Source organism: Polyodon spathula, chromosome 32 (assembly GCF_017654505.1).
Source record: "Polyodon spathula isolate WHYD16114869_AA chromosome 32, ASM1765450v1, whole genome shotgun sequence".
In the NCBI taxonomy this organism is placed as follows: Eukaryota; Metazoa; Chordata; class Actinopteri; order Acipenseriformes; family Polyodontidae; genus Polyodon; species Polyodon spathula.
In genome coordinates, this window is record NC_054565.1 from 5274689 (window position 1) to 5301347 (window position 26659).

At 40.6% G+C, this 26659-nt stretch overlaps 1 protein-coding gene across 1 annotated transcript in view; it reads right to left on the reverse strand.

Moving 5' to 3' along the window:
- The window catches only part of crybg2 (crystallin beta-gamma domain containing 2), a 64791-nt gene extending 39064 nt beyond the window's left edge, over positions 1–25727 (reverse strand). The window contains exons 1-2 of the mRNA XM_041233990.1: positions 25323–25727; positions 17662–17791 (exon numbers count right to left, since the gene is read on the reverse strand). Of these exons, the coding sequence (XP_041089924.1) occupies positions 17662–17791; positions 25323–25501 (309 nt within the window). The 5' untranslated portion in view covers positions 25502–25727. The remainder of the gene's footprint in view (positions 1–17661; positions 17792–25322) is intronic.
- Positions 25728–26659: the final 932 nt, after the last annotated feature.

A 26659-nucleotide genomic window follows, 5' to 3' on the forward strand; every position in this document is an offset into this window, starting at 1 on the left:
AAAACACACCCACACACCTACAATATAGTGCAAGAAGAGCCGCTCAGAATGCGATTTTCTTTCACCAGTCAATCAATTATAAGTCATGTCCCCACCGGAACCTGTCAGCAGCAACTACACTTATAATTTCACTGAGAGTGTCGATCTCACACGCCACTCCTCTCACTACAGCCCACACCGCTGCATCTGACAGTTAGAATTCAGATAGAGGGGAGTCCTGCACAGCGTTGGGTTCAGACCCTGCTCTGGAGCCCGGCTTAGCACTGCTCCCCTCTCCCTCTCAGGGAGGGACAGCCGCCCCAGCCTGAGACTGTGGGTTCCCCTCCAGTACCAGACGGGCGCCATGCTCCATCTCCCTTCCATCATCAGACAGCGCTGCAGTTGATCTAAGAGAGTTTCCAGTCAACACCATCGCTTTGCTTAATAGAAATTAAAAAAAAAAAAAAAAAACTTTTAAACATCTGAATTTGGTTCAGTGGTTTAATGCTTAAATGACTGTGATGTAGATAAACTCTCCAGAACAGCTTCAATGCGTTCCTCCACCAGGAAGGTGTTTGGGTCAGCAGGTGGAATTGGCTGGTCAGGAGCCAGTTTTCTCCTCTGCTCCATTAAGATGTTTCTGAGTCATGAAATTGGCATTGTGGGTTTCTTTGTTGTGTAGTGGCATGTGTTGCTTCCGAGCACAAGCATGACTAGTTTTGCCGGTAATTGTTAGTTCAATAAAATGTTTTCAGTGCTTTTTATTTGAAATCCATTAGGAGCCCATTAAAGGCAATATCAGTATATGCACAAGTGGGCAGTTTGAGTATCTGTCCAGTCAGAGGAAAGTATCTACTGATAAACTTCAAATGTCATTTTCATTTAATTTCCATTGTTTTCCATTCATATTACTAATGTATGGTGTTTGCAGTCGTTCTGAGCGGGCCTGGGAGTGTTTGTATAACACTGTTAACATGGTTCTCTTAATCTGGCTTCACCTGATAGAAACACATTTTTTTGGGGGGGGGGTGAAGGTGGGGGCCCCACTGTAGAATCTGAAACAATCCAACTGCCTTTCATTATTTATTCGAAAAAATGTCACATGACTCTCGCAATGCTAGAGATCTCGCTAAGAGGACGCAATGCATATTTAAGTCAGTATTTGACACCTTTGTCCTATTTTCTCTTAGCACAAAAAGGTATACTTGCAAACTGTTGCAACAGAAATGGAAACTGTGGTGTGTTTGCACTGCGACCGGCCCAGCGTAATACACCTACCCCTTAGAATGATTGCAAATGCCATGAAATAGCAAGAACAAAAAATTAAACACGGACTGGACTGAAGTGAGCCTGGCTTGCATTGCACAAAAATACTGAAAATACTGAAACCGCTTGTTTTTTAAATGTTCTTATAATGCCCAGATACTATCCTACTGTATATCATATACCCTTGTGAGTATGACAGTAGTACAGCAGTAGTATTCATAATATTTGTACTGTTCATTGGTAATATTTTTCTTCTTTTGTTCCAGCAGTTGATTGTCCTGTCAGTACATGTCTTCCATTATTATTATTAACTATCACTGTGAGCCCTTCATTTCAAACTAAGTGGCCACTAGAAAGTTTGACAGAACCCCATCATGGTGAGAATTTGAAATATAATGCGTTTTCGCTCTTGACTGGTCTTTGGAATGAGTGCGCCATGCTTGTGTAAGGTTCCTGCAGGAGTAATGTTGTGGAGAATAATACTGCAGCACCAAAATACATTCACATTCCATTTGCTTTTGCTAAGCTTCTGCTATCACTGCACACTTGTTAGCTGCCATGCACTTCACTTACTGAGCATCCAGCTGCATTCCCATCACACACCCATAGTGCATCTCCACTGGGAGCTGGGTGAGACATCAGCCTCCAAAAAGCACAAAGCTCAAAGGTGCAGGGCCAGAGCATACATATGAGGTCTCATTACACTTGCACTGATCTGCAGTCTCCTACTGCATAGACCTTAAGCAACAGCACTTGTAAGTTCTGTATGAGGGGCAACGGCTGTGCAAGGGATCTATATTCAAAAAATTGTTACACGGTGATCTGTTCAACAGAATCAGCCTGTATGCCCCAGTGTCAGGTGTAGGCAGCAGATTTGGGAATACGAGAAGATCCAGGAATACAGGATTAGTAGCCCAATAAAGAAGCTTATAAATGTCTGTAAATAAGCCATGACTTTTAAAGGTTACAAGTCTTGGGAAGCTTCACATTTATTGTAATAAAACTTGCCTTGAGCTGAATGGTATTAGTAATTACACCCCAATGGTACTGCATGTCATCTCTGATAATGTCAAGCTTGCTGTTACAGGCTCTCACAGGCCCCTCGGCACGGAGAGGTGCACTTACACTTACAATGCAACTGTCTCTTCAAGAGAGCAAACGAAACACTTATAATACAAATGTTGTTTCAATACAGGAAACTAAACATTTACAATGCAACTATCGTTTCAAGAGCTTTGTATTTTAATAAAGAGATTACATTTGATCTTCTACCAGTAAATCGAATAGACAATGCCAGGCCATTCATCACTTTTCATACAATAAAATGTACATATATACAGTACCGTGAAAAGTATTTGCCCTGTCTGACTTTCTGCATTTGTGCACATTTTTCACATTCAATTTGGTCAGATCTTTTTTTCGGCTGTAGTAGAGAAAAAATTGCATTCGAGAGAAAAAATGACACCAAAGTTTGGTGCTTCTTTCATTTGTTTGGTGTGCAAAGTAATCAAACATGCAATCTTCAGGTGTGAAAAAGTTATTGCCCACCTAGTTAACTCAACCCAATTAAAGGGATAATTAGGGCCAGCTGTTTGAATTCTTTGGTTAACAATCAGGCGTGATTTGGGCCAGCCCTGCCCAATATAAATCTGACTAACTTTGGCCCTTACCATCAGAGTGAAGTTGTCAGCATACAGGTTCTAGAGGGACATCATGTCACGATCAAAAGAGATTCCTGAAGACCTCTGGAAAAAAGTTGTTGATGTCTATTAGTCTGGAAAGGGTTACAAAGCCATTTCTAAGGCTCTGGGGCTCCACCAAACCACAGTCATTGCCATATTGTCCAAAAGGAAAAAGTTTGTGACAGTAGTGAATCTTCCCATGAGATGCCGTCCTGCCAAAATCTCTCCAAGAGCAAGACGTAAAATCATCCAGGAAGTCACAAAGAACCCTAGAACAACATCCAGGGATCTGCAGGCCTCTCTCGCCTCAGCTAAGGTCAGTGTTCATGACTCCACCATCAGAAAGACACTGGGCAAAAATGGGATTCATGGCAGTGTAGCAAGGTGGAAACCACTGCTCACTAAGAAGAACTGAATGCTTGTCTCAAGTTTGCCAAAAAGCACCTGGATGATCTTCAAGAGTTCTGGAACAAGTTCTATGGACAGATGAGTCAAAAGTGGAACTTTTTGGCCTACATGGGTCCCGTTATGTCTGGTGAAAACCAAACACTGAATTCCACAGTAAGAACCTCATACCAACGGTCAAGCATGGTGGTGGTAGTGACATGATTTGGGGACCTGGACGACTTGCCATCATTGAAGGAACCATGAATTCTGCTCTGTATCAGAGAATTCTACAGGAGAATGTCAGGCCATCCGTCCGTGAACTGAAGCTGAAGCGCAGCTGGGTCATGCAGCAAGACAATGATCCGAAACACACATCAGAACGGTTGAAGAACAAGAAATTTAAAGTTTTGGAATAGCCTAGTCAAAGTCCAGACCAAAACCTCATTGAGATGTTGTGGCAGGACCTGAAATTAGCAGTTTATGCTTGAAAACATATAAATGTCATTGAGTTGAAGCAGTTCTGCATGAAGGGGCAGGCCAAAATTCCTCCACGGTGCTGTGAGAGACTGATCAATAACTACAGGAAGCGTTTGGTTGCAGTTATTGCTGTTAAAGGTGGCGTAACCAGTTATTGAGTCTAAGGGGGTGATTACTTTTTCACATGGGGGCACTGGGTGTTGCATAACTTTCTTTAATAAATAAATGAAATAAGTATCAACATTTTGTGTTATTTGTTCACTCGGGGTCCCTTTTATCTAATATTAGATTTTGGTTGAAGATCTGATAACATTCAGCGTCAAAAACATACGTAGAAAATCAGACAGGGGGCAAATACTTTTTCATGGTACTATATATATATATTGTAAACGATCCTCGCACTCACGGAGTTTGTTGCCCCTTTTAAAGTAGACCCAGGACACAGAAACGGAATTGCTTTAGCGCTGACGCGCACTTTTAATAAACATAAAACAAAACAGAAATAAACACCTAACTCCGTTTTGGAGCTCTCACTATACACCAGCCGATCCCTGACTCACACACAGGACGGCTAAGCCGTTTACCTGACAAACACCAAAACACAAACGGGCTTCTCTCAACACTCTCTTCAATACGACTGGACACACACGCAGTCGGGCTCTTCACTCAGCAGCCTCGATCAGTCTGGCTGCCTCCCCAATACCCTGCACCTGTCTCTAATTTATAATTACGACCAGGTGCCGAGGATTAACTAAATCATTAAAACAATTACACAATTAAACCCCATAACACCCAAATGTGCATTCTCACAAGGTTTTTAGCAGGGAAGGATTTTAACCCCCTCCCTGGTACCTTACAATATATATATATATATATATATATATATATATATATATATATATATATATATATATATATATATATATATATATATATATATATATATACACACACACACACACACACACACACACACACACACACACACAGTAGATGCCAGTTAACTTTAATGTTAATGGAATTCTGATATTAGCAACTGCACACTGCTTATTGACAGCTTTATTACTAGTTGCCAGTGCTACAGCGCTCACTTGCATGATTTACCGGCATACTTCATGCAGCTTTTATAACACACTGACTTCGCAACTGCGTATGCAAAATTGAGATGGATTTACAGCAGGAGGCGGTACATTGTAAAAAGCAGACAATGTTGGACAATTTCTTATTTTAAAATTGTGCTCTATAGAACTGAGTGTAAGAACAACACATGTGTTTTATGTTTGCTTTACTCATGGTAAGGACAATTGTAGTGCATCGTTGTGTAGTACTATTTAAGCCTACTCCCCTTTTTATTTGTTTTACACACGCGTGAAGTAAACAGTTCTGTGTTTTGGGTATTTCGTGTTTCTAACGTAAATTTTTTAATACTGTAACATTTAAAACACACGTATTTCAGTGCCATGTTTGTACAGCTGCACTAGATATCGCTCCATATAAATACACTTGAAAACGGGGGCTTTTCACTTATTGGCAACTTTTGGTTAATGACAACTTCTTGCTGGGAACCGAGAGGTTGTTAATAAGTGGCACCTACTGTACATGTTCTTCTACTCGCCTTCAATGTGATAAAATCAGATGATTAGCAATACTACATTCTGGTGAATGGATTCCGTTTTCTTACTGAGGAAAACGTTAGTATTTAGCAAGCCTTGCTAAGATGTAGGAATCTACATATTGACTGGATATCTTAAGAGCAGCTGAACACAAAGTGAACCACCCGAGGAAAAAGGCTCTCGAGTCCCTTATCTGTTGTTTGGAGTGTTCCTTGGTCAATTCGTTAATGCCCAATGTTGCTTTAAATAACCGTGCATCCTGAATAGGAACCTCTATACGGGGGGCATCTGAACAGTTTGTGGGTGAGAAGCAAAGACTGCCAGGTCTTCTTTACATGTGAACTAGTGAGCTTTGTTCCTGAAATATTGACTGTACACCTAGTTTTAACTTATTGTTAAACATACGCTAATATAAATCTTACTTTAAATGTGGTACTTTTAATATCATAATATAAAAATAATATAGTATGTGTCAGGATATTGTAACTAGTGTGTGTTTATTGTAATTATTGTAGTACCTGACGCTCCTGGGAGAGCCTGTCTGCTAGTTGTGGATAACACCGTGTAAATACAGTATAATCGTAAATCTCGAAAAACTACTCACTTCTAAATCTTTTGTAGTCATTTTTGTATTACTTTAGTATAAATACATGTTCATTTGGATTCATACGTTGTTTTTTTCTAACTTTATGTGAACGAAAAGACACACATTTGCCCGTTTTCCCTTTGGAAATAGTGATATTTTGAAATATCACCGTCCTGGTCACAAAAGCAAAGTTTGTGGGGAATAATAGCCATTTTCTATACTTTTGAGGCATAAGCAATTAGGAAATAACACTTACTACCCAGGAACAAAAATTGTGTTACACAGTGTAATCAGCAGGTAGGTGTGTACCAGAGGGGCGTCAGGTATGAAGAGGTTCTGTTTATTCACCTCGGGGCTGCTGCAAAGCCAAAGACAATGTGCTGAGCACCGCCCACGCTACCGGACAAACAGACCTAAAGACCTTGCTGTAATCCTCTGATCCCCGTGAGAGTGACCCAGGGATCAGACCATAAAGAAACCGAAACCGGAGACAGTAGACGGTAGAGTCGGTTTGTTTATGAACACAAAAGATTAGTTCAGGCACTGTAGAGCCCTCTAATGTATAGAGAGTGAGATGAGGAAGCGGGACTGCCCATGCCTTAGGGAGTAGTGCATGCTTTTATTTGATAGTGCGCTACCACAGCTGGTAGTGTCATGTGAGCTGTTCAGTGTCTGTAAATCAAACCTGCGTGCCTGTGGGGTGTGCCAACCTCCATCTCGCTCTCTTGCCTGTCACTCAGCAGCGAATGCATGCACACACATGCCAGCAGCCTGTCACACGTATATTAATAGGCACACGCTATCTAAGTCTAGTGCATGTGTGTGCTTGTATGTAATATACTGTACCAGCATGGCTTTCAGCACTTTTTTGTTGTTTTTTGCTGGTGTTCCACACTTAGAGAATTGTAAAGGTACTACTAATGTACTATAACCTGCTGTAAAGGACCATAAGACCTTTCCTTCTAAAAGATTTTAAGCACTTATTACAGTGAAGTCTTGTAGTTTCAAGGAAGATGCCTTTGCTGTTAAGTTATTAAAATCAGTGCAGATTGCTTGTTAACATTTCTGTTCATTCTAAAACAAATGTGTCAGATTATGTACCAAAAACTAAACATAGAATCATGAGAAACTTCCACTATGTTGAGCTCTTGTTCAAGCTCACTTGCAAGACGTAATACTCTGTGGGGATATCGAGGAACATCCAAGGCCTCTTGGCCTATCCTTGGTAATAAAGGATTCCAACACTGTGACAATCAGGAAGAAATGAACTGAAATTCAGTTAAGTTTTTTCACATACATATTTGTAGTATATTAACTAAAATTGACCAACTTCAAGCTTAGACTGTGACACAAGACCCTGATGTGGTGACTATTTCTGAAACCTGGTTGTCCTCCAGAGTTGCTGATGCCCAGGATGATTTTAATAATGATATGATATAGGCCTCCGCATGGACAGACCCTACCGGGGTCTGAGGAGTAGCTCTGTTTGTATCACTCTTGTTAGAACCCTAAAAGACACTTGACCCTCTGGAATCTGTATATGCAAAACTCTAATCAGGTACAAAATAAAGAATTGTTAGTTGGTTGTCATTATAGACCTCCCTCTACTGTTCCAGCTACCTTGAGTTGGGTTTTAAATGAGGTAGAATTGAAAATATAGCCCTCAGTTTCATAACATTGAAACAGCAGGTAGCTTCAACTCTCATTTTACAGCAGAACCTGTCACATTCGAATCTGAAAGATACGATGTTCCCAATTAACTGACGGCCCCCTGGCATGTGTCACTTACACACGCTGCTACCAACTGAATGGCACAGAAAGAAACTGATCAATACAGGTTGTATTATGGGTCTAAAACAGTAAATCAGCAGAACAGAATCGATTTCAGTTGCAGGTTAAAAAAAACAAAACCAAAGATGGTGTGTTTGGGAACTCAGTTTCAATTGTTACATGCTGTCACTCGACTTGAAACAAGCTGCCCAATTTAGCCATGCACCGTTAAAAAGCTGAAACAAGATTCAAACCAGTCTGTGTTTGTGTACACACTTTATTTTTTTTAACTCCATTTCTGTCCTGGGTTAACACAAGCTTTCGGATTAGTTTGACATGGACTGAGGAAGCATGGCAAGAACTCTTCTTGGAATGCTGTTTTGTAAGTTGCCAAATCCTTTATCCCAGTGCTTTGCTCTGTAATAATTTTCATTCATTTTCTCTGTATAGAATACCTGCAGTACCGTTTTAGACACACTGATGTGCCTGGCACTGTTCATTTATAACGTCCAGACGTTTTTAAAAGAACTACAGGGCTGGCAGAGTTCAAAGGTCACATTATCACATGACTTGAATGGAATGAGACAAGCCCACAGGAAGTTGACAGGCTGCTAAATGATTTAGAGAACTTACTATTGAAGCCAGAACCCAGAGCTACATTACACTCACCATGAAGGGAATGAAAAAAGCCATTCAAATGATATTTGAAGCTATTAAATTAATATCCTGCATGTTACTACATATATCATATTGTACAATTCCAGACAACTAGCCACAAGTGCAATTGTAGGGATTTCTTCCTGTCATCTGCAAATTTAACAAGTTTGCTTACTACACCAGAATCTAAGTCATCAATGTAGATAAGGAATAGCAGAGGACCTAATACTGATCCCTGTGCTACTCCATTGGTTACCTTGCTCCATTTTGAGGTGTCTCCTCTAATCAGTACTTTCTGTTTTCTACATGTTAACCACTCCCTAATCCATGTGCATGCATTTCCTTGCATCCCTACTGCGTTCAGTTTGAGAATCTCCAAAATCTTTCTGGAAATCTAAATAAACCATGTCATGTGCTTTGCAATTATTCATTGTCTGTTGCATCTTCAAAAAAATCAAGCAGGTTAGTTAGACACGATCTCCCTTTCCTAAAACCATGTTGACTGTCTGCTAGGATACTGTTACCATATAGGTCATTTTCCATTTTGGATCTTATTATAAAATTGTTTTTTTTACATTTTTAGGAAGCGTGTCTGTTGACTTGGAAAGGAAGAGTACAAGAGACTGAGGAAGGAAGATTTACAGAAAACCAAAAACCTGTAACAGCCTCGTACTAGAGGGAAGAGACTAGAGGGAGGTGAACGCAGTAGCTAACTACATCGAGAGGAGCAGCTTCACGGACTGCAATATTGAGGCAGGACTACATGAGGACTAAATAAGACCATGTTTTTGTGCAGTAGTTCAAAGTAACATTACAGTTAAAATGTAAGGCTGTAGTTGATGCATACCCCATAAGTTAGCATCAACTACAGTATTTATTGGAAGTATTCATGACTTCAAGGTAATGTTGCATTTTAGTCGCCTATAATACACCATTTAGTGTCTAAATTGGAAAGTAAATTACTCAGTGACTCAAACACCTTATCTGGAGCACTGGGTAAGCATTTGCATATTTAGAAACATTTCTTGTATAATAAACTCTTATCAGTTTTGAATGTGACAACACTATTGTTTTCTGCATTAATAAATATTAAATGCAATGAATTAGCCATTGTTTACAGTGAAAAAAACAGAGCCCTAACAATTACTGTTTTTAGTCTTTGCTGAAGTGCCTAAGTGCCTTTATAGAAGCAATGAGCTGCTGTGTGCTACGCTAGGCACTGGCGTCTCCGGTCCTGGAGGACCACGCTACACCAGGGGGTGGAACGAAACAGCTAACTGCTTAGCACCTGGGTGGAGGTTTCATTGAGTTAATCAAACCATTAATAACATGGTTGGTACAAAGACTTGTTCAGGAAGGAGTTGGCCATTCCTGCGAAGGGGCTGGTGCTTATTAATATAAAGACGCTTTGTGGGATCCAGCCCGCATTACATACATGTTACATACATGCTGCTGAAGAGCAGCTCCTGAACTGCTAGTCAAAGCTCCTTAATGCAGGCTTACTACTATATATAAAAAATTTAAAAAAATGAGTAACTGTAATAAGAAGCACTTACAATGATACAATCATCAGAGCAAGCAACTGGGAGCTACCCTGTAAAATCAACATGCACTGTCGGATACTGCCGGGAATGGCACTGCAATACTCTCGGGCATCGCTGTGTGCACAGCGTCATCTAGTGTAAAAGGAGCTGCGAGCCCTGTGTATTGTACAATGCATGTAAATGCCATCCACTGATTAAGTCAATGTGTTGTCTTTCTTTTATTTCTGTATAAAGTGAGATACCATAGCAGGTGCTTTTATATAATGCTCTCTGCATTCTGCTTACCAGGTGTGCCTTGTGTAATAGAATCCCTTTGGTGGATCTCCTGCTAATCCACAACCTAATGCCTGCAAACATGGAAATACAAGGTAATACATCCCCCTCTGCTGGCTGGTTGTAGGAATTACAATTTACAAAGAATTCATCCAATGTTGGATTATAAATAATGTAATTATGTTATAATTAATGTTATCAAAAAATGCAACAAAGGCAAATAAAAACACATATTCTGGTGCACAGAGACACACTATTGGGATTGTATGCATTTTTCACAAAGTGCATTGCAATTAAAATATTTCAGGTTTTCTACATTTTTGTATAATTTATCAGCAATTCCTATGGTGACAATATAGGAATCTTTGTAAAAACTGACTGGTTATTATTTAATTAAAAAAACATATATTGGTGTTTACAATATAATATAAATATATTAATTGTAAAAATATTTGAGGTTTTCACATGATCCCTCATGAAAGTTTTGCACAGTAAAAGCATGGCAAAGTGTATTGTAAAGACCAAAGAGGCGTGGTAAAGCATATTAAAAAGAACAGCAAAGTGTGATAACGCACAGTGAAAGCATGGTAAAGCAGTGGTACTGTAGGTATTGTAAAGATGGAAGAGGTATGGAAAAGCATAGTAAAAAGCATGGGCAAACATTGAAAACACTATGTAACACTATGTAACACGATTATACTGTAAATACGTTTACAGTATAAAATACTGTAAATACGATTATACTATAAATACAGTATAATCATAAATCTCGAAAAACTACTCACTTCTAAATCTTTTGTAGTCATTTTTGTATTACTTTAGTATAAATACATGTTAATTTGGATTCATATGTTGTTTTTTTCTGACTTTATGTGAACGAAAAGACACACATTTGCCCGTTTTCTCATTAGAAATAGTGATATTTTTAAATATCACTGTCCTGATCACAAAAGCAAAGTTTATGGGGAATAATAGCCATTTTCTATACTTTTGAGGCATAAGCAATTAGGAAATAACACTTACTACCCAAGAACAAAAAAAAAAAAAAAATTGTTACATGGTGAAATCATTGGACAACTTCAAAATGAACACGGTGTTTACTGCACTGTCTTCCTGTGAACTCAAAAAGACAGAGGCTCCATTTAACCTCTTCAGAAAAGCCTAACAGACCCCATTGTTGCACACATTCATTTAAAAAATGAACTGGACCCCCCTCAGCTTGAAAAACCAGGTCTTCCACACTCATTCTGAACACAGAGAACTGAACCCCCCTCAGCTTGAAGAACCAGGTCTTCCACACTCATTCTGAACACAGAGAACTGAACTTGAAGAACCCCTCAGCTTGAAGAACCAGGTCTTCCACACTCGTTCTGAACACAGAGAACTGAACCCCTCAGCTTGAAGAACCAGGTCTTCCACACTCGTTCTGAACACAGAGAACTGAACCCCTCAGCTTGAAGAACCAGGTCTTCCACACTCGTTCTGAACACAGAGAACTGAACCCCTCAGCTTGAAGAACCAGGTCTTCCACACTCGTTCTGAACACAGAGAACTGAACCCCTCAGCTTGAAAAACCAGGTCTTCCACACTCGTTCTGAACACAGAAAACTGAACCCCTCAGCTTGAAAAACCAGGTCTTCCACACTCGTTCTGAACACAGAGAACTGAACCCCTCAGCTTGAAAAACCAGGTCTTCCACACTCGTTCTGAACACAGAGAACTGAACCCCTCAGCTTGAAGAACCAGGTCTTCCACACTCGTTCTGAACACAGAGAACTGAACCCCTCAGCTTGAAAAACCAGGTCTTCCACACTCGTTCTGAACACAGAGAACTGAACCCCTCAGCTTGAAAAACCAGGTCTTCCACACTCGTTCTGAACACAGAGAACTGAACCCCTCAGCTTGAAGAACCAGGTCTTCCACACTCGTTCTGAACACAGAGAACTGAACCCCTCAGCTTGAAAAACCAGGTCTTCCACACTCGTTCTGAACACAGAGAACTGAACCCCTCAGCTTGAAGAACCAGGTCTTCCACACTCGTTCTGAACACAGAGAACTGAACCCCTCAGCTTGAAAAACCAGGTCTTCCACACTCGTTCTGAACACAGAGAACTGAACCCCTCAGCTTGAAAAACCAGGTCTTCCACACTCGTTCTGAACACAGAGAACTGAACCCCCCTCAGCTTGAAGAACCAGGTCTTCCACACTCGTTCTGAACACAGAGAACTGAACCCCTCAGCTTGAAAAACCAGGTCTTCCACACTCGTTCTGAACACAGAGAACTGAACCCCTCAGCTTGAAAAACCAGGTCTTCCACACTCGTTCTGAACACAGAGAACTGAACCCCTCAGCTTGAAGAACCAGGTCTTCCACACTCGTTCTGAACACAGAGAACTGAACCCCTCAGCTTGAAGAACCAGGTCTTCCACACTCGTTCTGAACACAGAGAACTGAACCCCTCAGCTTGAAGAACCAGGTCTTCCACACTCGTTCTGAACACAGAGAACTGTAGTTTTGATTTGCTGTGTATATGAACTCAAACCACTGAAACTGAAAATCCTGGAAAATTGTTAAAATATGCAAATTAGCAATTGTCTAATTTAATTGATGACTTTAAAATCGGCCACACATGCAATTAATTTACAACCATAAAAGAAAAGGAACACAGCCATCCACGGTAAAATGTATGATACTTTTAAAAAGTTGTTTAAGATGCCTAAATAAAGCACAAAGTAGTCTAACATTTTCACACGAGTTATGCCTGTCGTTTCTATAGCATTCATTACTGACCGGAAATTTAAATTCTCACACCCTGAGGTTTTCATGCAGGCTGGTGTATATAAAGGATATAAATGAAAAATCTTGAGGTGTTCTATTAACTGTGCACACTGCTGTATATCTGTATGTTAACATGCTTTGCTTTGTTTGCTCTAGATGTAGTTTGCATATTGAACTGCATGCCATAAAAGACGCACACCTTTTGATTGTGCATGCTGTAAATGATTGTCAGTCAAGTACCCAATGCGCTCCCCTGCAGTGCCAGTGATCTGTACGATTATTGAGCTGTACAGCGTGGAGTCTGGCTTGTAAAGTTACAGCTGCGTTCGAGGCAAGCTGTAAATACCGACATCCGCTATCGGGCTACTGGGTGGAACGAGGTGGCTGACCAGGCAGCTGCTTTGCAGGACTGGCGAGTATGAAGCCACATTAGCTTGACAGATTTGTAAAACTACTGCTGCAAAAGAAACCCACAAATCAGACTTGACTGTATCGAATATGATGCCAACATCTCCAAGCGTTTTATACTCCATAACCAAAAAAAGTCCATTAATTAAGCACGGCAGCCATGGTTAAGCCAGAAGTCGGAGTGAGGGGTACCACTTTGCATAAGGAGTATCCATAATGCTGAAAATATGAAGTCTGCATCTCAGCCAGTGAACACGTAGTACAGCAGTACTGAATGAGCGAGATGCACGAGGCTCAAGTTCACTGAAGCAATTCAATCGGAATGCGATTCACATCCATTCTGATGGAAATGAACAAGTGAGCACTAGAACTATAGGAGGACCCTGCAAGACATGACAGGGTCAAGGGTCAGGTCTAGGCATTAAGTACCGTTCTCTATAGTAATTAGACACAGCCCCTTAGGCCTACGTTTGGTCTTAAGCGACTACTCAAATAAGAAAAATAAAGTGTTGGTAACATTCAGCCATTCAGAAGCATTTAGCGTTAATGTTAGTTTCACAATTAATAACTAATTTAACGAGGCGTTTGACCTCGAAACGAAACTGAAACATCTGTGAACAGCTGTGTGATGGCCAACTCTTGTGTAGAGATAATCCTCAATGAAAAATAATCTGTTTTAGTCAGTCAATCAGAACCAGATTTAAAAAAAAATCAACTGTACAAGGTACAGGTCAAGGTCTAGAACTGTAATATTAACCCAGTCATATTACTTGTTCAAGTATACTGCTTGTTCATTTTTAGTACCAATGTATACAATATCTGAGCGCTTAAACTTTTAAGGTACATATGGGACCCAAATTTAAAATGATGCTATCTTGTTTTTGCAATGAATTGCACAAAACAGGGTTTAAAATGTACTGACATGTTGGATCTGGTCATCCACTTTGTCAGTTTCCTTGTGAGTGACTCTCAAATGTATTTTAAGAAGAAACTGTGGGATCAACCACTCGGTTCCTTGTGTACCTCAAGGGGTTAAATTAGGGGTGACATACCCATTTCTATCCTGCAGAGGGCACCCTCTCACACATACAATGATGGCCCCTGGCTTGCACTCAGTCAGTGCTGACACAAGTATTCAATACATTTGTATAGTGGTTCCAGAACAATACCTTGTACAGTAAATTAAATACAGCGGAAGTATTGGCATCCTCCATTCATTTCAATGTAATTCCCTAATGTAGCAGGTAATGAATGCTGATTTTTCAGAGCAGCTTCCCATTGCATTTTACTATTTCCTTACCTTTTTACGATGTTTGTAATCATTCTTATTACAATGACTGAAATACTTTTTTGTTACGTTGGCTACAACTCCACTTAATAACGGTTTCAGTGTCATGTAGGGGTTGGTAGAAAAGTCTGGCACCTTGTGTTTACCCTCTCTGTACCAAAGCACCTGCTAGATCCACTCGTCACTACAGGATATTGATACTGTCTTCATTAAAGCTCACTGTGGTACATTTGCACTGGTGAAATTGTCCTGCGTTTTAACCATGACCTATACAATCATGTGTTCCAAAAATGTTGGTCACTCATTTATATTAAAATTTTTTTTTTACTTACTAATACATGAACTAATCTTTTTTTTCCTTTTTACATAGTAATCATGTGTTTTTGAGGGCACTGTAGTGTTGATCAGCGCCGAGATGTCACAGATGAGACACCCCCCCACCCCCGAGGGCTCTCAGATAATCAAAGTGACTCAGCATAACAGCGTGCCACCTGCAGCGATCCCCTGGCACATCCTGCTTTAAAAACAACAAGGGGAGTGCGGCAAGGGAGGAATGCTTTCTTTCCACTGCTGACAGCGAATTACACTGCAACCTCATCCAAGAGCATTTCCCAAGTGATCAGCATGCAAGTGTGCAAAGCTCCTTTAAAGGAGCCCTAACCATGGCTTTCTAATCTATTTTCTTAGCTCCTATTAGTATTGGCAACATTATTATTGGCTCCCCTTTCACTACCAGTTGTTATTTGAATGTAAAGCTATGCAAATAAGACTTTGGACTTACATTAACCTTCAATCTGTTTTCTTCTGCGGTACTAATTCAAAACAAACTCATGCATGTTTTCTGAACTGTGTGTAATACGGTTTATGATTAGTACTGGATATTTACATCTGTCTAAACTACAGTCGTTTACAGCTTTACGATTTACAGTTGTGAAATAACAAGAGCGTGCATGCCACCTGCAGTTAATAAACACACAGCTTCACTTCAGAGCAGCTGTACAAATGAATTAGCAGATCAAAATGAGTATGTTGATTATTAAGGGAGGAACTGCTGGAAAGCTGCTAACCACATCGTATGTCAACACCATGCACAGGAATAGTACAGAATAAGGCAACAGTTTAATGACAACTAGATCATGTGTGTGTGATATATCACGAAGTGAAACAAGAAGGTCATGGTGTCATGGTGAAGAATATTAAAATGATTGGTTTACAGCATGTGGACAATGTCTTGCGTTCTCAAGATGCATGTAATAATGTAAGTGTGATATACAGTCGGACAGATGTACAGCCCCCTCAGTCTGATACTTCCAATAATGTACGCTACATAACAAGGGCGTCTACGTCACCAAAACCCTGTATAAGTTTACCAAGGTAAATTTGCAGTCATTTTACAGTTTTCCCAGTTATACAGTACTGTGCCTTTGCCATACTTTATCGTGGATGGCCATGTTTGTTTTTTATATATATATATGTTTTACAGTGCTTCCCAATGCTTTGCCATGCTTTCACTGTGCTTTGATACACCACTCTATTCTTTTATAAGGGCTCTGGGCTCTCTCTGGCCAGCTTGAAGAGGTTTGAACCAGTAAGGTGTGGCTTCCGATCTTCAATATTTATCACCTTACTGACAAACCTGCATAGCTGTTTTGCTGCTGGCCTGGACTGTATTTAGGTAACAGTCTGTGTTTACTGTGCTGCAATGTAGGTCATTGTGCCTTACGTTCACCTAAAACAGAAACTGTTCATTTAAACCAACATGCAAATAAATGATCAGCAGATATTTGCACAGAGGGCAGGAAAAGCAAGCTGTATGCCTATGATTGGTTATAGAAGAGCTGATGTACATGGGAAATTAAAAACAGCTTCCCTGCTCCTGACTTCTCCGTACAGAGCAACACACAAGACGACTCCTCACAGTTTAACCCCTTCTCTCCTGCAGCTTATTGTTTTAACTCTCAAGTAGGGGTGTAACATGCATCGAGTATCTGTGAAAAATCATCCGACTCCCACTGCATATGGCATCGTGGTAGTGCATGTATTATGATTATGTCAGTATTTTTTTTTTCAAGGTACAAAAAAATTATAATTTCACAACATTTCAGTCTAAAAATAGGTATTTCAAGATATGTTACAATTAAACATAATATTCATTAAAGCAGAAAAAAATAGCGTTGTGCAATGTGTTCAGGAAAGCATACTAAACCAGCTGCCAGATTCCTAATGCAGTGTAACAGGTACAGCATCAATAAGGCAAACGTTTGCTGTGTTTATTTTTAAGTGATTATGTATATTTATACTATGTTTCAGAAACAGGGGATTTTCATGGGGAACTGCATATTACATTTGCATTGTAGACATTGGGTTAATTTCAGAGAAATCATGAAATCTGTGATAACTGTGAAAAACATACAGCCTTAACAAAGTTGTATGCCCGAAATCACCTGCAGCTACTAGCAGTCCTTGAATGGTGAATGCAAGTGATTTACAGCTGGTATGAAGATGATTTCCTAGCTCAAGTTTTATCTACAATTATAACCATTTCATCGTATTACTCCTCATAAAAAGTCACCCAGCATGACCATGTAAGTGTTTAACATCATGGTTGACCTGCTTTGATCATTACTCCCCATTCAAGTACAGTGACACTTCTTTATCACAGCTGAAGGAGTCTTTCTTATACAACATAGTATCCTAGGGTTATGAGTATCTAAAACATTCTTAGTTCAGCCAATTTATTTAACATTTAATGAACCATTCCAGATGTTACTGGTTTTAGATTTCACATATGCAAACTGTTTCTGGGACAATCGGTAAGGGCATTAATATCGAACGAAAGGGTGGCTTAATATTGAAGGTAACTTTACATTGACTTTGATAAAAAAACAAAAACGTGATGTGGTCTTTATACAGTGGGGGCCCTAATGCAAGGTGTCCCTGCATTGCAACTGACCTTTGACGAGGGGGCTGTGCCGTGGATGGAGGTCTGTTTGGATCTGATGAGGTCAGGCTTCTTCTCTCCGTCCCTTCCCAGTATGTAGCGTTGGGCAGGGTCCCCTGCATCTTCCACATCTTCCACAGTCCTGACAGAGCCAACAAAGAACAGGGAGTCAATCTACCGCTGCTGTACCTTTATACTTATATTACTTTAAGATGTTTAAAACCATAGTTTGTTTAAAAAAGGTTGCATTGCTGTTTGTTGCATCAGCCTCCTTTCAGTCACAGAAAACACTAAACGCAAGTAACATTAATATCATCTCAATACAAATCTATGTACATGACATCTTTTAAAGACATCTTTAAAAATGACTTCTTTGTTTCAATGTGTGTTTTCTGGAACATTGGAATTCCAGCAGGCTTCGAAATGTGGGAAAGTGAAGTGAACACACTACAACCAAATGTGTAATAGAAACAGAAGATCATTTAAATATGTTTAAAAATCTATTTGTTTTTCAATTTGAGGTAGGTAATGATGCATGTCTTGAATTAAATGTAGTGTGGATTACACCCTTTAATGTAAACAAAAAGCAAGACAAGCAGAACATTGCAGCAATGCTTTGGAACTGAGCTGCTGTGAATACCTCACAGAATACCACAATGCGAACAAAATGGAAATCCAAATACAACAGATTTTTCTGTAGTGAAGAAATAATTGCTATCTTTAGCTTTAGGTTCAAAAAATGTGATACATCCGCGGCTCACACTAGTCATCTAAGAAAATATCAATTCAGAAACCTCACAGTTAACTCTACTAATGTAGAACTGGATCCTGGGGCTCAGGAAGAAGAAAGGTGGCATGGTCCTTTAGGTCTGAGTTCACAAGCAGCTCAGCTCACAGGTGAAAGGGGTTTGGTGGATTCCACCTGCCCCCAGTATTCTACACGTCCCAGTTCTTAACCTCTTACCACACCTTGTATACTAAAATCCACAGGTGCAGTTGTACGCAGGAAAGCAGTATTCAATCCCAACAGCATAGCACTCTCAATCAGATGAACCCCCTTAAAACCAATGTTATCCTCTTCGTTCACCATTTTTCAATTAAATATTTTGCCATTTTTAAAATTCTATGAGCACTCTCTGCAAAAGCCTTAAGATGCAACTGAAAACAGGCATGTGCTAGTAATCTCTCTCTCTCTCTCTCTCTCTCTCTCTCTCTCTCTCTCTCTCTCTCTCTCTCTCTCTCTCTCTCTCTCTCTCTCTCTCTCTCTCTCTCAGCTGTGGGGGGAAGTTCTCATGTCACCTGGCTGACTGTAGCCATTGCTGGACCCTCACCTTTCATGAACAATAATGCAATCTGATACATTTAGACTGAAATTTTGCGGTTAACAAAATCAGAGTAAGTTATCATAACAATAGATACAGGAGAACATTAAAATAACAGGTAGCTGCCAGTTAAAAATGCTGCAAAATATTTACAAAGTAGGCTGCCCTGGAGTGTGGACATTGGCACTTAATGGGTTGAGAGGTGCAGTTGTCATGGATCAACAGTGAACCAGCACAGCATGACAACTGGTCAGGCTGTTCTGCTACCTGCAATAGCCAAGTGTATTTGCATTTATTTTACTGCTGATTATGAAGGCATAAAAACAAGATCGAGGCCTGGACAAAGGCTGAACAGGAGTTGTCTGCAGAGTCAATGACACATAAGCCCTTTTATCTATGCAAATAATAGCTCTAAGGGCTTTCTTTGTTTTGTCCAAACCACAGCGGGCGATTGAACCGAAAGCCATACAGACTTTGAATCTTGTTTTTGTTAAATATGTTTATTTAAATGTCTTGTCTTTACACTTTTAAATGTCTTTACTGTCCCTCACAGCAGGAATTCCCATCAACAGCTCAGGTGAACTGGAGCCAGTCGCCTCTTTAGAGAACCAGGCGCGCCAGAGCCAATGCAACACCCTTTAGAAGTGAAGACCAGCAACTTTGCACAGTCAGGACACGAACCATACGTGACTATACGACTCACCCTGCATGCCATGCATTCTTTACCAGGAGCGCTTCTTGGGAAGATGTGAGATACTTGCTGAGCACACAATCTCAGCTTAACACCTCAATCACAGGAGAGCCTTCTACAGACCAGTGACAGTCACTGCACAACACGCAAAATAAAACATACATGAAGACCACTGTTTGGGTGATCTACTGTAAAAAAAAAAAAAAAAAAAAAAAAAGGAAGTTTGTCTGATTGTATGTGCACTCCATTCATCGATGGGTTCTTAATTCATGTTGCAAATAGCATTTCAAATTAGCCAATGTTGTTGTTTCCTTGGTCTCTTATTGATTTGTAATGTAATTAATAATTTCGGTCAGATTAATCACTGTCCAAAATTTTTGAGCAATTCCATTAAACCTTACCCCTTACATATAACCTTGAGATATGTAGGTATCACATTTATGTAAGTCATTACAGTGTTACCAAACCAGCAGTAGGGTTTAAAACACAACACATTACTTTCCCTAGTTCCCTCCTTTGTTGTATGTATTCTTGTAATATTTTTTTCAGTATAATTGTGATTGTATCAATATCGCTGGACATAAATCAGTTTTGACTAGCTGTTTTCGTTTCATAAGCTGAAATCAAAATGCTGAACTTTGCGAGTCGTCAGGAATCAATAAAACATTTCTGATTGAACAGGTTAGATTTTATCAGATGATGATGATGATGATGATGATGATGATGATGATGATGATGATGATGATGATGATGATGATGATGATGATGATGATGATGATGATTATTATTATCATCATCATCATCATCAACATGGAGGCTGTGTGGTCCAGTGGTTAAAGAAAAATGGCTTGTAACCAGGAGGTCCCGGGTTCAAATCCCGGCTCACTCACTCACTCACTGTGTGACCCTGAGCAAGTCACTTAACCTCCCTGTGCTCTGACTTTTGGGTGAGATGTTGCTGTAAGTGACTCTGCAGCTGATGCATAGTTCACACACTCTAGTCCCTGTAAGTCAGATAAAGGCATCTGCTAAATAAGGGTGCGCTAAGGATTATCACTGTGTGTGGAACCAGGGTGCGCTAAGGATTATCACTGCGTGTGGAACCAGGGTGCGCTAAGGATTATCACTGCGTGTGGAACCAGGGTGCACTAAGGATTATCACTGCGTGTGGAACCAGGGTGCACTAAGGATAATCACAGCTTGTGGAACCGGGATAATTGTAAGAACTTTAGGGTAGGGATTCATTTAGGGGATTTTACTCCCTCGTCAGTTAATTTAGTTTGTGCAGGGAGAAGGTTCCTGAAGCGGGACATCCCTCTTAGTGGGAATAGCACTTGGCCACCTTTTATTTTCTAGCTGTTTTTTTACAGTGTTTTGTTTTGTATTCTTGTGCATTTGGGTATATTGCCTCCTGCACTAGGGCTACCATTGCAGGTACCCTAGTGGCGACCACCAATAACTGCACCCCCTGTGTAAATAATACAACCTGGACGTCTGAGCGGCGTTTCAACATCAAACCCTCTGTGTCTCTCTTTTCTCTCAGCGGGTACCCACACATAACCGAACACCTGTTACAGCACCTCTCATGGGCATTTCAGCAAATCAGAGCACAGAAAGCTATTCCTTTATTATACAGCAACTGCACAACCAGAACTATGTAAAGCATGCGGTCACACTACTAAACGTGTAATTATAACCATGCAGCTATACTACCGCCCTGAATGAAACATGCATTGCAACTGAACTAGATACAAAAGATGTGCCTTGGATCAGTTCAAACTCGTAACTCAAGTTCCACACCTGCCGTGCCTCCTTCAACCTGAGCACACATCGTTTAAAACCACTCAGATAGAAGAGACTGGAAACTTTTACTTCAAAGCATAAATTAAGTATTCAAGCAGCATTACCGGGTAACCTCTGGAATTATTCTTATACTTAGTGGGTCTTACCTATACCATCCATGTAAGTATGCCTTCAGTAACCAATTGATTAGCCCATCTGTTTGCCTGTGCTTAACCACGACTTGACCACACTTTTACTGTGCTCTCAACAGAGACCAGTTTACAAAGTGTGAAAGACGGTGCGTTACTTCATCATTAAAAAGCATGTTTTCACAGTCCCCTTCCCTCTTTCCCCTCTTCAAAAACAGGAAACACATTTTAAAAAGGTGCAGTGGCACCCTTAATGCTATCCATGTACTACCCAGGCAGAATACCTGGGTTGGGGTTTTGTACTTTTACCCTCCAAAACGAGTTTCTGAATGATGCCTGCAGTGGTGATGGGCACGACACTGAATGCTGTGCCAGCCTTGGCAGTCGCCACTGAGGAAACAAAAGACGAAAGAAAATTGAAAAAAATCCACCCAGGTATTCTGCACTTCTGGGACTTACTGCTCCTAGTCAAGGGGGTCTGAGCAGTTAATGGGAACCCCTTCTCATTACAATGCTTCCACTTACAAAGGAGACGATGACCTTTTCTATGGTATTGAATAGGTAAGGGGTCTAAGTGATGTACAAAGGAAATACAAGCCCCACCCCAGTCATTCTGTCTCAGGGCTGCTGTGCCAATATTTCTGGGAAGGCAGTACTATTATATTAGAATATGATTCAGTACCATCCACCAATAAGCAGGCTTCTATCAGATGGCAGATGCCTGCTGGGACATAATTGTGACTAATGAAAGCTCAGGTCACATCTCATACAGCAAATACTAAACAAATGCACAATTGGTCCAATTTGACTTTATTATCCATCAAAACCAGCCAATCGATACTTTGCACCAACGAAAGCAACCAGTCCTGTACCCGCAACTGCCGAGTCAGCCAATCACAGCCTGTCAGCTCGACTGGAGCTCAGTATCTTTCAACAACAACAAAGCGAGACGAGGACAGCTCAGTAATATTGCTCCATACAGCTTTCTGGCACTGTCCAGATAAACTACAAGCAGCTCTGACAAGTAAAAAGTTACTTGTTTAATACAGTTATATTGTTTTTTTCTTCTCATTATGTATGTGATATTTTTGAATATTTTTGGGTCTATTTACCTATGCTTTTCTGATCGAAAGAGTATCCAATGAATCATTACAAGTTCAAGGTAAATCTAGGTATTAAAGTGTTTTTTAAATACTATTTTTTTTCTAATAGTGATAGTGCCCTCTCGATGAAGGCTGTAGTTGACCTTGACTTTCTGTAGGGCTCTTGCCAATCACATGGTAGAGCCTTTATCGATGGGCTCTATCGCTTAATACAGACGTCTCCAACCCTGGTGCTGGAGAACCCCAATCCTGCAGGTTTTACTGATGTCTTTGCGTCATCAGTGGCTGAAGATCTGGAACACATGTTCATCTTGACCACTTAAGCCAATAACGCGTTCCATTAAGTAACTGGAAACCTTAATACATACACACACAGAATGATCTATGTTTGACTGCACTTTAATATTACAGCAACTGGGCAATACCATTCAGAGAGTCCTTCTGTCTAAACACTTTTAACTGAACACACAACCACTTTAAATGGATTCATTTTAAGTTTAACCATCCTTTGTCTGAGGCCTCTCCTGAAATAATGTTAAATAAACAGCTGTAATGTTGCAGTCTGCCACACGTGAACTATGCTGTACACCGTGCTGTGTAAAATGTCACTGGGTTTTACCATGCTTCCACTGTGCTTTGTTACACTCTGCTAATGCTTTTACCATGGTATGTTACAATAAAGCTTTATAAGACCTTGCAGACTGGTCTCTAACCAGAGGAATAACATCTCGTGTAGTTTTTTCATGGGAAGACAACACAGAAAAGAAAAAAAGACAGGGGGTTCTGATAACCACCACACATACCAAAGCAAAGGCAATGAAACGTAAAACCATCACTCCTCAGCACTTTATTGAACTGCTCTACCTGCAACAATTGTGATCATTCAAAAAGAGAACGAACTGATCAATTGCAGTTAATTTACAGGGCGTTCACACACAGGTCGGCTAACATACAGGCACTGTGCATGTCAGTGTGCTCGACCCCTCCTTCCCTGCTTGTGCTTTCTTTCAACAACCATTGCACCTGCTACCGCGCCCCAAGTGAAATCGCTGTCTGAGATCCTTTTGCTTTCCCGTGACAGTTTTTGAATAGTTGCACACAACTGTCGGTATCATTAGCCATACAAAGTAGACCACCAGGACCTCGACCCACTGCATGCAGATGGAAACAGGGTGTCAGACTCAGACAGATGCTTTCATATGCCTCATATATACTCTCAATAATGCATGCTAAACCATGTATAAAACATATGTCATTATCATCACAAGGAACAGGTGTATCTCTATATGTAAAAACAGAAGTGTGCTAAATAGATGGACAGACAGACAGATGTAATTACCTTTCATCTGGACAAAAGTATTTTAGGAAAATAGAATATCACGGATTAAGCAGGGAGAATGTGGAGATTTCGTTTTGCAATTTTGATTTAATTAAGACATCGCTTTAATGAAGACATCTCCACATTCCCATTGTTTATTGCATACATTAATATTTGTTCCAGTTTATTGAATTTGGCTTTAATAACCTGTGCTAAAAAAAATGTCCTTTTCAAGATTCATCACAAAAGCAGTCCCCAGATACCTGAGGGGTTGTTGTACCAAAAATATTTAATGAATGGTTATACTGTAACACACACACACACACACACACACACACACACACACACACACACTAATCTTTCTGTCCTAGGAATGCCTTGAGGCTCACCCTTAGTTCTGATCTGCATGATTATCTGTGAATGGTGGGTTGGGTGGGTAGTTCTGTTAAACACATGCCTAAAGCCAGTTAATTATAAGGACAAACAGAAAAAAAATTGTAGAAATGCAATTAACAGATATGAAACACAGTACATTATTCACCTTTATTAATTCTACTTGCTCATTATACATGGGCTGGTAATTAATAAATAAATAAATAAATAAATAAAAGGAAAATCTCACTTTATATTAGCCAGTCACAAGCAGATCTGACAGAATGATATAGAGGGCTGAAGGAAACTTGCTTGCTTCACACAAACTAAACCAACTGCAGCTTTTAATTCGTGAGGAATACAGGGGGGGGGGGGGGGGGGGGGGGGGGGGGGGGGGGGGGGGGGGGGGGGACAGGGGGGGGGGGGGGGGGGGGGGGGGGGGGGGGGGGGGGGGGGGGGGGGGGGGGGGGGGGGGGGGGGGGGGGGGGGGGGGGAGGATAACACGCGTAACCCGCATTTCACAGGTCCGCAAACTGACATTAAAACAGCCACGTACAACCCGCAAAATAAAACCTATATGTAAGATCATTGTTCAGTTACTCCAACATGAGCGCAAATCGGGGTCTGTACTGTCGTGTGTCAAATACGCATACTTCTAATTATATTGCAGATACTTGCTGCGATAGGAGTTTATAGCTTGCACATTCAAGCTCGGTTTCAAAAGCCTTTTTTTTTTTATTTGATTAGATGTGTACAGGAAACATACATAGCGCTGTTATTGACAACATGAATACAACTACTGTATTTATATTAAAAACCGCAGGACGCTTTACTCTGAGTGCTTGTTTGGTAGATGCTTATTTTGTTATTGCAGGACCTAGAGAAACACCCAACAGATGGACAAGCCCGAGTGTCCTATACGTGCGAATGCATTACCCTTCAGCGGAGTCTTTGCTGCGCTCCTCTGCGGTTTCTTCCTTCTGCTTCTTCTTGAAGAGGCTTCTCAACGACCTGGTGCTCCCCCTGTCCTTTTTATCGCAGTCTTCCAGATTCACCTCGCTTTTGGCGAACATTTTGTAAAAACTCTTTTTCTGGCTTTTTTCTTTTTTCGACATGGTTCGTCAGCTGTCGCCCCCCCACAAACAGGTCAAACAAAGTGTACTACCAACTTGTCCTTAAAAACAATGAAAGGGATTGATGCTGCACGAAACGACAAAAAAAAAAATATTCCACGAAACTCGCCAAAGCAGTTAAAACATTGTCCAAAACGAGTTATCCAAAGTAAATATTAATTATTGGAGCTGCCCTCTATATAAACAACTAATGGTGTTGCGTACCAAGGCGACCCCCTCCAGGTGTGCTGTCGGTTCTCTCTCAGCTGACTCGTACAACCTGCTGTTGTGTACAGGTGAGCTCACGCCCACCACACTGTGAGACACGACAGCATGCTCACTGCTACCACCCCCTGGCGCTATGTTACACTGCAAGCATGATTCGCTCTCCTGGGTGCTGACAATCTGTAACCAATGCAAGGATAGCCAAGGATCATTCGACGGGTGGTATTGATCTGGCATAAAGAATAACATATAGTACATCATATAGTACACGTAGCGGATGTCTAAGACTTTTCCACAGCAGTGTGTGTCTATACACACACACACACACACAAATTAATTAATACAAACAATAAGGAACCACTGAGGTACCACTGCCATTTCTACACTGGATGAGTTTTCCATGCCTTTAAAAAGGTGATATATTGAACCGCAGCAGCCTCATATGTCAATTTCACTTAAAATGTTACAAAATGAACAGGCAGTATAGTCGTACTATAGTGTGGGTCGGAAAACTGTTTGTTTTTTAATGAGCCTCAGGCCGGTGGACTTTAACTGAACCTAATACAAAGGAGGGGGTAGTGAGCCTCGGGCCAGTGGACTTTAACTGAACCTAACACAAAGGATGGGGTAGTAAGACTTGGGCCAGTGGACTTTAACTGAACCCAACACAAAGGGTCTCTACAGGATCATTAATAGATCAGATCAGAATTCATGGGGGAAATCAAAAGCTGGACACAGCAGAAAGAAGTCATAAATGAGATCATGTGTTCATCCCATGCAGGGTGAGGCAAACCATGGTCCAAAACAATGGAAGACAGTTGTAGGGGTAATGTACAGGTCTTTGCGTGGAAGTCCCGAATTGGTTTCTGAGCAGAACATTTCTCCATGAGAGAATATAGCATTAAGCTTTATATCTGTTGACTGTAAGAAGATTCG